Genomic DNA, 11,035 nt, shown 5'->3' with positions numbered 1-11,035 from the left:
TAAGAGTTTATTTGGATGATTTATTTGAGATATTTACTGTAGCACTTTTGTGATGTGATGTATGTGAGATAAAAAGGTGGTTGGAAAGATAAAAAGGTGATTGGGATTTGTGAGGCAAAATTTTTTTTTCTAAATTTCCTTTGTCCAAACAAACTCATATGATATGTACAAACCTTTTTATCATGATATGTACAAACCTTTTTATCATTGAACAGAAATCATGATATGTACAAACCTTTTTATCATTGAACAGAAATCATTGAACAAACTCAGAAATTATTGGACAATTTCAGTTAAGTGCATTGAAGAGCTTTAAGATTACCTACATGATATGTTGGACACACTGAAGAAATTTTTGGCATGTCAATTTATTAGACTTCAATAAACTGCCGGATGGATATATTATAGCTCAAGACTTTTTTGGCAATGAAGGTAAAAAGAAAAAAACCTATATCAAGTTAATTATGTCATACCAACTAGTGATCTGAATCAATTTTTCATTATCAATTGATCACACATGTTATTAGAGGTCAACATTGTAAACATTTAGAAACAATCCACAGCTATTTCCAAAAGCAAGTACTTAAAATCACCAACAAGCACAGAGCTCGGAGATAGAACTAGATCATTCTCTCCTCCTTTTCTCCTCTTTTTAAAAGGCCATCCTCTTCGTAAGTCAATTTACCATGGTCTCCTTCCCATAGATTTTTTTTTTTTTTTTTTTGTGAAGTTTCTCTCCTAAATTTTCTTAATGAGAGTTCTCTGATTCTTATAAGGATTCCTAATGAGAAATCTCTGTTTCTCATGGGTTTTTAGTGATAAATTTCTATTTTTTTCTTCTTTTGTTTTTGTTGTTAGATTCGAATTTATTTCAAATCTAGTTGTTAGATCTAGAATTTTTTTGAGTCTTGGGTCTATCTTGATAGCTATCATCATCATTATTGGAGTTTAAAATAATTGATTAGCAAATCTGGCGATTGCAACATGTATAGATGGGAATTGCAGCGATCTGTTTTGTTAGAAAACAACTTGAAAATTTCTTGTATTTCTAGTGCATGCTTCATCTGTCATTAGGATAATTATGTAAATCAAATCGTGCAGGACGATTTCCGATGAATGAAATTTACTTTTTATCTCAAAAAAAAAGTACTCCCTCAGTCCCATTTTAATGTCATGGTTATTATTTTGGTTTGTCCCAAAATACTTGTCATGATTTAAAATAGAAATAAATATAATCCAACCTTTTCATTATACCCTTAATACAAGTCCCAAGATAAAGCATTTAAGTTATATTCTCTTAATTAATCATGCTACAAACTATCTTTGTTTTTTAGATAGTTGTGTCTTTTTTAAAATTTCAAATTCAACTTACAAAATTTTAAAGTATAACTAAAGGGCAATAATGAAAAGACATTTTTTAGTAGCTTATGTGTCTTAATCAAAATTTATTTTTCTTAAACTATGTACAAAGTTGATTGTGACGTTTGACATTTTATCGTGACATAAAAAATGTGATGGAGGACTACTTAAAATCATTCATTTTTTTTTTGTCGCAGCAATAGAATTCCTATAATCTAATCTAGAGGGAAGGGGGAGAGGACTCGATGTGAATAAAAACTCCATCAAAGATGGCCAACGAAAACCGTTGAAAATTTTTGGTGGAAGGTAAGGGTTGAACCTTACCTCCCTCCGCACACCACCAAGAAGACCACTGAGGCCTACTTAAAATCATTCACTGAAGTCGAATACATGTAGTACTGGTCACCCATTAATTCCCCAACTGCAAACTGAAATCAGTTTCGTCTGCTGCCATCATTGCATGCCAAATGAGGAAATTTTGCTTCTGAATTACTCTTAAATGTTGAATGAGTAGAAGAGTTACCTTGTCCAAACAAGAAATTGTTGTAGTCAGTTCTCGGTCACGTGGGTCATGGTCTTTTCGGCGATTCATATTAAAATCAAAGTAGGAGACTTCGCAACTTTCTGCCTTGATCTTTATCTATTCTAGTATATATGCAGTAGGTCCTGTGTTTATTGCAAGCAAAAAGAAGGATTACAGGTGACGAGGGTTTTCACTCCCCAGTCTCCATCACTACTATTTTTCCATTTATATGTAACAATTCTTTCTTTTTCTTCTAATTGGGAACTCAGTAAATATCAAGTTGAAACTGTTGCCTTGGCCAGTGGGTGGGATGAATGAATATTATGTATGAATGTGAAGAAATCTTCAAATACTGTTTTAACTTTCAACAACACCGATGCGACCGCTTAAATAAAAATAATGACGCGCGATGGTGTTTCTTTGTGACCTAACAGCGTATATTTTCTATTCATGTATAGAAGTACATGTGAGAGTATAAGCATTACATGCTCAAATTAACCATGGGTAGTGCATTAAGTCTATGGCAACTACTATTTTTTGTATCCTAAAATTCATACCTCAATTCTAGTTTGCCGTGTACTTTTTAACTATTAAATCCATAGGCCATAGCTAATAATAATTAGGGATATTTTCAAAAACCTCTCCTGAAGTTTTTAATATTTTGACAGTTTCACTAGTCATCACTAAAGTGTCTAATATTTTGAAAACCTAAAAAAAGGCGAGTGAAACTGTCGAAAACCTCACCTCAAAGGAGGCGTCTGAAATTTTCCCTAATAAATGCAAGCGACATATCCAATCCACTGCCCAACTCAATTCAGCTCTAAATTCGTCGTGGCCTGTGAAACCGTCACATTTTACAGTTCCAGAAAACAAAATAATGTGCTGTCGTCTTCTGTCGAGTTTCGATTACCCGACGTACATAATAAGTAGTGTTTAATTTCGGGTAGGGCTGTCAACGGGCCGGGTCCGGGCCGGAATTCATTATTCCGGACCGGACCCGAATTACTATGCCGGATCCGGATCCGACCCGTTTACCCGACGGGTCTTTTATTCTATGTTCCGGATCCGGATCCGGCGGGTCCCGGATCCGGATCTACCCGAACAAATTTACCAAAATTTATAATTTCTAATAAAAATGAGAAAAAAATATATTTGTAAACTAATTTCTAACTAATGCAAAGAAAAAACCAAATAAGAAAAGAAATCAAATTAACTTTATTAAAATACATCACCCTAATCAAATTATATTGATAAATATATATTTTTTAAATTATTAATTCATTTATATCCGGATCCGGGTCTAATACGGGTCGGAATACTATATTCCGTATCCGACCCGTTCTTTGTTTGACAAAACGGATCCGAATCCGGAAAAAGGAATTAAATCCCTACCCATACCCGCAATAATTTCACGGATCCGGGTCTAGACCCGACCCGTTGACAGGCCTAATTTCGGGCAGGCTATTTTTTGAATTTGTTCGAACTCCGAAGAAAGCAAAAGGCAAAAGCAATTCCGCCTCCATTACGTATTGAAATTGTCTTTCGACTCTGCTCAGAAAAACATTTGTCCATAAATATAAACCTGGTACGCAAGGTCGGCATCAAATATCTAACCGTTTTGGCAGGACGCCAAAACTTGCAAAATCGGCCTTGGCCCACAAATTCTAGGCTTTGTGAATCTTATACTACTAGCATTTGGCTGATAAGTGTAAAACTATGACTGGTTTAACAAGGTTGAAACTTGGAAAGCGAATTCCCTTTATTATTATTTATTATATGAACTATAGGGATATTTCAAGTAACAATTATATATATATATATATTTCTTTTTTGTCAGTAACGATACATTTATATAACCTACTCTATCTTAATTTAGGGAAAAGGGGGAGTCTAAAGAGGCTGTGGTAGGGGACTAGTAGGTATACAGACCCAACTAGACGAAGGGAGCGATTTGGTACAACTCTTAAATTTTTTTAACTGCAGGTGAGGTTTGAACCCTCACCTACAGCCTGTCAGGAACATCAAAGAGATTTTTTCGTTTTATGCAATAGGTTGTGCGTTTCCATTGTTTTGCAAAATAAGAGCTGCGGCTGAAACGGTGCCGTTCGAATAAATGATAGTTAGTTAGGATTAGTTGGTCGGTTAGCTCAGGCTTCAATTGGTGCTACTGATAGTTCCATTATAAATGGCAAATGTAAACAGTAAGGAGGATATGATACGTAATACAGATCTTAAAACTTTCTCTTTCCAGCTTAACTAACTCCCTTATTCTTTCAATTCTCACACTCTCCCCCAAACTGTCCTCACCGACCTCCCTCTCTCTGCATCTCACGGAATTCCAACCCAGAGGCCTGACACAGCCTAAGGAGGGACTTAAGCCCTCTTGATGGCCACTGAGCCATTGGGGTACTTTTTTTTTGGGATGGGGTCGGTATATATGGATAGAATAAATAGGGGGCAGATTATGTTCGAGCTGTTCTACACCAATGAAGTACATAGGGTTTAGGTTTGTAAAAATTAACGTAGACCCTTTGGATTTCTTTGGATTTCGAAAGAAAAAAAAAAGTACATAGGGTAAAGTAAAAAAAAAAAAAAGTACATAGGGTAAAGTAAAAGGTCTTCTTTTGTCGTGTAGTTGAATGTACTTTGGCTAAGAGTCAAGTGAGTTTATTTTAGGAATGAGATCAATTCCAACAAGAGATTGGCCTTCAAAATCGGATAAACTCCACTTCATATTCTCGAACTTATATCACTTTTTCAATTTTGCACCGTAAACTTTAATTTTGAATACTTTACATTTTTTAAACTCTTAATTTTGAACACTTTGCATCTTAAATTCTCAAATTTATCCTATTTAAATCTAATTAATATCAACTTTAGCAAAATTAAGGGTACAGACAAGGATAATGAGTCACAAGCAGTCAAAATGTACCAAGGTATCATAACAAAAATAAAATAGTGCATTATGATTAATTTATATCATCTTTTATCTCGTTAATTTTGCTAATATTAATATTAGTAATTGAGATCTTATAAATCAATAATAATGTACTAAAAGTGGTAAAAAAAAAAGTCAAAAGATTGCAGTTAGAACAAAACGGGTACATTGTCATTAATTTTCACAAAGTAGTCATTGATTGGACTTAAATTGGATGAACTTACGAGTTTAGGTTGCAAAGTATCCATAACTAAAAGTTTAAAAGGTAAAATGTCCAAAATTGAAATTTAAGGAACAACATGAAAAAATAATACAAGTTCAGAGGTTTACAGTGGAATTAGTCCTTCAAAATCATTCCTAGTGTCACAGTTGAACTCATAACTGAGTCTTGGATTGTTCCACTCCCACGTGATTAGTGTTGCCCACATTTGATGGCTGTGACAAATGCCAACACTTCCACAAATGACGTTTAAAATTCCATTTACTTTAAGGATAAAAAAACATTTCGAACATTGATGTAAACCGTCGTTTCCAATGCGAGACCCCTATTTAAGGCCCAGAAAAGAGCTTGTAATCATCCCTCACACAAAGAGCAAGAAGCAAAGAAAATGGCTACAACACCAGGTCTCCTCACTGACTGGCCATGGACGCCTCTTGGGCGTTTCAAGGTTCTTCTTTTCTCCTTCCACAACATGAAAATGTTCATTCTCATCTTTCTCAACTGTGAATAGTTTTTTTTTTCCAAGTTCTTGTTCTTTTGCTTATTCCATTTCGATGCATGATGACTTTTTTAGCTGTGGATTGATGGAAATCTCTAAATCTCATATAGATCTAAGCTTCAACAGCGTGTAAAACTATGGACTTAGATTTTTCATACTACTCTACTTTGTTCTGGCTGCATAACTGTTGTTGTTTTGGTTGATATGAAGTACGTGGTACTGGCACCATGGGTGGCTCATAGCATTTATTCATACGCTACAAAAGGCGAAAGCGAGAGAGACCTCACAAACCTTCTTATACTTCCCTTACTTTTGTGGAGGATGCTTCACGATCAAATCTGGATTAGCATTTCTCGTCACCGAACAGCTAATGGCAAGAACCGGATTGTTGACAAGACCATTGAATTTGAACAAGTTGACAGAGAAAGCAATTGGTCCGTTCCACTGTTACTTAATTACTATCTCAATCTTTTCTGATCTCCTAATTACAAATACCTTTGTTTTTTTCATTCGTTGTTAAGATCGAAAAGAGAAGAAAAAATATATGGAAAAATATGATTCCAAGAAACCACTACGTTCTTTCTAATGGTCAGGAAAATTTTGTTTTCTATCAGTTGGGATCCTCTATGCTACTATTCGGTATCAAATTTAATGTCAATTCCACTCATCACGTGATAGTAAAAGAAATTTAAATAAACAACACATGACAAATTAAATAAACAGGATATTTGACATAAATATAGAAGTAGCACTGAATTATTATTGAAAAATGGCATTGAAGATCTCGTGTGGTTTTCCATCAAGTTTAGAGTTCTAATTCTATACTTGGTAGTTGGGAGTGAGAGGGTTTTTTTTTATTAAAAAAAAAAGATTCCAGGAGTCTTGGGTTCTAATGGGGAAGTTGCCTGTAACTAGGTGACGATCTTTATGTTGGCCATGCACATGTGAATGATTGGTAGATTAATCCTAGGAAAACACAAGCTGCTTGCTATTTAAAATGCTTAAAACCCTTGTTAACTGTGACTTGTTTCTGAAAAACATACCTCAGATTTGCATATCTTCAAGATCAGATTCCTGGAATATGTACTTTTATATCAATATCCACCCCTTGCATTTGGGAGTCGGAAATTTTTAATTAGTTCTATACGTTTCAGGATCACAAGCATGGTTAATAGTCTATGAATTAAAATAAATAAACCTAGACATTTTATTTTATGCACAAGATATGAATTTGGATGTATTAGGAATCATATTATTACACTCATGTAAAGTTGGTACCTATTGTTTTTCTATCATTTTCCTCTCAGGGATGACCAAATAATATTAAACGGAATCCTACTCTACATCTCCAACAATTTGTTGTCTAATGCTTCTCGGCTGCCGTTGTGGAGGACGGACGGTGTGATCTTGACCTCTCTGCTTCATATTGGTCCTGTGGAATTTCTCTATTATTGGCTTCACAGAGCACTGCACCACCATTTTCTCTACTCTCGTTACCATTCCCACCATCATTCCTCCATCGTCACTGAGCCCATAACATGTAAGAACACACTATCCAAAAAACAAAAAGTATTTTCATCAATTCTTTTTTTTTTTTGTGGAAATAGTTGATTTCTTTTCTTGCAGATATTAATGAATAAAAAGAGAAATATGGTTCTATTAATCTTTTTGAAAAAAAAAATTTTTTTTTTTTGGTTGTGGTGGTGGTCTGCAGCCGTGATTCATCCCTTTGGAGAGCACATAGCGTATTTTTTGCTGTTTGCAATTCCAATATTGGCAGCAGTGTATACTGGAACTGCATCGCTTGCGTCAATGTTCGGCTACATCACATACATTGATCTAATGAACAACATGGGACACTGCAACTTTGAGCTAATTCCCAAAAGACTCTTCTCCATCTTTCCACCTCTCAAGTATCTAATGTATACACCCTCGTAAGTGACCTCCAAATCCAATCACATCCCTGCTTTTTTTAATACCCCTCGTAAGTGATCTCTCAAAAAATTGTTACAATATTTTTTTAAAAAAAAATTATTCAAAATAATCTACTATTCAAACACACTCTGTATTTCTACGCAGCATAGCATGGCAATGATAAGAAGAGTTTTGCGAGTACATAATGAGTTAGAAGTTTGGTACCTTCTATAAATTTGGATGACGACAAAGAGCCCAAAAAATTATATATATAGTTGACAATGATAGATTATTACAAATTTGGCCTCAATAGTACCGTGAATTCTAGGGTACCTTGTCAAATAGCATGCATTGGGCATAGGTTAAATCCCGTTTTAACTTAAAAACTAGCCAAATAGATACAAATTGAACATTACAAAGATCTCATGCTCTATGGAAGTCAAATGAATATGAAAAGCAAAACGGAATCTTGCTTTAGAGAATGAAGAAGTAGAGATGAACAAATTTTTTTTAAAAAAATTGCTTTAATGATTTTAAAAGATTTCTTTTCTCTTGTTTTTTTTTTTCCTTTTGGAGATTTTATATACTATATAGAGACAAAAAAGAAAGCAAAGCTGAATCTGCACTACGACCATCTAACTAGTAAGGCATCAACCTATGTTGTTACAACAGGTATCATTCTCTGCATCACACTCAATTCCGAACAAATTACTCTTTATTCATGCCCTTCTACGACTATATCTATGGTACCATGGACAAATCCACCGATTCGCTGTACGAAACTTCATTGCAAAGAGAAGAAGATGCCCCAGACGTGGTGCATTTGACCCATCTAACAACCCCACAATCCATATACCATATTCGTCTCGGATTTGCTTCTGTTGCCTCCAAACCTGAAGGTTCCACATGGTACATTTTGTTGATGTGGCCAGTTACACTTTGGTCCGCGATTATTAATTCCATCTGCGGCCGTACCTTTATCTTAGAGAGGAACAAGTTAGAAAAGCTCAAGTTGCAGTCTTGGGCAATACCAAGGTACAATGTGCAGGTAAGATCAACTTAATTAGTTGAAATGAGATGGTTTATTTGTGGGATTTGTTTGCCTATATCAATTTAATTTAATTTAATTATTACTCTTCATTTTTATTAAATAGTACTTGAAGAAATGGCAATCCCGAGCAATTAATGGCTTGATTGAGAAGGCCATACTAGATGCTGAAGCAAAAGGCACCAAGGTGTTGAGTCTCGGCCTGCTTAACCAGGCAAGTTTAAGGGCAAAAGTCAATAATTCCTCTCATTATTTTTATTGAGATATTGTTTAATTTTCTTTTCTTTTCTTTTTTTTGGTGTGAGGGGATCTCATATATACATTATTTGCAAGTTAAAAATATATGGAGAATTTACAATTTGCAGACAAAGGAACTGAACAAAAATGGAGAGTTTTACGTGCGAAGGTACCCTAAGCTGAAATTGAGGGTGGTGGATGGAAGTAGCTTGGCAGTTGCCACCGTCCTTAACAGCATTCCTAAGGGAACCACTGAAGTCCTCCTTATTGGCAACCTCACCAAAGTTGCTCGTTCTGTTGCGTTTGCTTTGTGTGAAAGGGGTATTCAGGTTTGTTGTTTCAACCTTCTACATGTATCAGTACATGATTATCATATATGGGCCTTATCTAATGTCCCTCTCACACATATATGGCCCTTATCACACAAGGGACAGGACAGCAGAAGAAACCTATTCTAAGGCCCCGTTTGGATTGTTATTTTTGTAAAAAAATGTGTTATAATGGTTTGATATATGAAAAGTCAAAAAAGGTGATTAAAAAAATATATTTATGAAAAACATTAAAATTCTTCCTTAGAAATTGCAATCTTTTGTTTCTATAGAACAAGGTTTTGTACATATATTAGGGGAAAGACGAGTTGGGTGATTCTGAGAGAGTGTGTGTGTAAGTAAGAGGTTCCGAATTCAAAATCTTCCACTTACACTTAAAACAAAAAATTAATGTACATATGTACGAACTCATTGACAGCTGTTATGCATGTGACTTGCATCAAGATCCTAGTATAAAGATTTTAGGTTTCACATTTGCATTTTAAGAGATATTTGTGACCTTTAACACTTGGATATCTTTCTAAAACAATTCAATTTGGTAACTTCAGGTAAACATTTCATCCCAATATGGGTATGAAAAGCTTAAGCAAAGTGTTGCTTCCCAAAGCAACTTGGTAGTACTGTCCAAGAGCGTGGCTTACAAGGTAGGCACGTTTTGTACGATATATGTTTGTAACCGAAGTCCTTGCATATTATTAATTGATGACAACAACATATGAATTGAATGTGGTGTTAGACTTGGTTGGTTGGAGATGGATTGACTGAAAAGCAGCAGCTGAATGCACCAAAAGGGGCATTATTTATTCCTTTCTCGACTTTTCCTCCGAAGAAAGTACGCAGGGACTGCTCCTATCTGCATACCCCCGCAATGCTGGCTCCCGCCTCCCTCCAAAACCTTGACTCTTGCGAGGTTGGTAACTTCTTTTACTCACATTTAACTATTTACTAGGGGGTGAGGCAGGCACGTCCTACGTGTGTGTGCATATTTTAGGGGAAAAAAAATAAATAATAAAAGAATATATAGTTGCAACGAAAAAAAATAATTATGAGATATTTTTTTTATTAATGTTTGTAGGAAGACCTTGGATAATCATAGTAGTAATAGTAAATGAGTATAGCAGTAGCAATTATATAAACATCATGAAAATGTAGAGCATGACTTAGTTGTATGTTATTCTTTCATGTAAGGATAAGATTGGAATAACAAATAATGACAAATTTTTTTAAACATCAAATCCATTGCTCAAGCATTATATATAGAAAAAAGATATAATTCTAGGATCAAACAGGCATGCCTAGACAAATAATCAAAGTATTTTTGCTTGTTTCATTAAAGGCACCAATAACTAGATTTTTTTTTCTTTTTTACTTTCAATGATCACCAATATCATTTGTGACGCGATTAGCACGTTCCAAATAGTCGCTAATCAAACCAATATTGAGCAAAATTTCTTTGTGTTAATAATATTATGTGAATTAATCCATCCATCTAAAATTCACACTGGATTTGATTTTTAGCCTTTGTGGTTTGTATGATAGAAGTACTAAACTTGGTTTTGTTGTATGTATGCATGCATTACCGCACAGAATTGGTTGCCAAGAAGGGCACTAAGTGCAGTGCGTGCAGCTGGCATAGTGCACGCATTAGAAGGATGGACTGAGCATGAATGTGGAGAAAACATGTTGAACGTTGAAAAAGTCTGGCAAGCTGCCCTGAAGCATGGCTTCCGACCTTTGGGGTCTCCAAGCAATTGATCTTTCTCTTTTTAATTAGAACATACATACATATGTGTTAGTCAATGTTTTGAAAATCGGATCAGACCGGCCGGTTCGACCTGTTGAACAGCGAACCGGCCATGCCTCTGGTCCAATTCAATTAAAAACTCAAAGAATTAATTGAACCGATCAAAATCGGTCAAGAACTGATTGAACCGGAAAAATCGGGAGGTTCAACCGATTTTATTAAGT

The 11,035-nt window shown here is 35.1% G+C and overlaps 1 protein-coding gene across 1 annotated transcript; it reads left to right on the top strand.

Annotated features, from left to right (window-relative positions):
• Positions 1 to 5,422: 5,422 nt before the first annotated feature.
• Positions 5,423 to 10,828, top strand: LOC113763286 (protein ECERIFERUM 1-like). The gene is made up of 10 exons (XM_027307052.1): positions 5,423 to 5,488; positions 5,750 to 5,973; positions 6,847 to 7,079; positions 7,254 to 7,473; positions 8,126 to 8,501; positions 8,608 to 8,715; positions 8,867 to 9,067; positions 9,616 to 9,711; positions 9,804 to 9,977; positions 10,655 to 10,828. Exons 1-10 carry the CDS (start codon positions 5,429 to 5,431, stop codon positions 10,820 to 10,822), a joined length of 1,860 nt encoding a protein of 619 aa, XP_027162853.1. The 5' UTR covers positions 5,423 to 5,428; the 3' UTR covers positions 10,823 to 10,828.
• Positions 10,829 to 11,035: the final 207 nt, after the last annotated feature.

This window comes from Coffea eugenioides, chromosome 2 (genome assembly GCF_003713205.1).
Source record: "Coffea eugenioides isolate CCC68of chromosome 2, Ceug_1.0, whole genome shotgun sequence".
NCBI lineage: Eukaryota > Viridiplantae > Streptophyta > Magnoliopsida > Gentianales > Rubiaceae > Coffea > Coffea eugenioides.
The sequence above is the reverse complement of the archived record's forward strand: the minus strand, read 5'-3'. Positions and strand labels throughout refer to the sequence as shown.

Excerpts from the sequence above, each read along its gene's own strand:
- LOC113763286 (XM_027307052.1), top strand. The coding sequence starts at position 5,429 with ATGGCTACAACACCAGGTCTCCTCACTGACTGGCCATGGACGCCTCTT. Across the intron at positions 5,489-5,749 it reads CGCCTCTTGGGCGTTTCAAG|TACGTGGTACTGGCACCATG; the intron begins GTTCTTCTTTTC and ends GTTGATATGAAG. Across the intron at positions 9,978-10,654 it reads AAAACCTTGACTCTTGCGAG|AATTGGTTGCCAAGAAGGGC; the intron begins GTTGGTAACTTC and ends ATTACCGCACAG.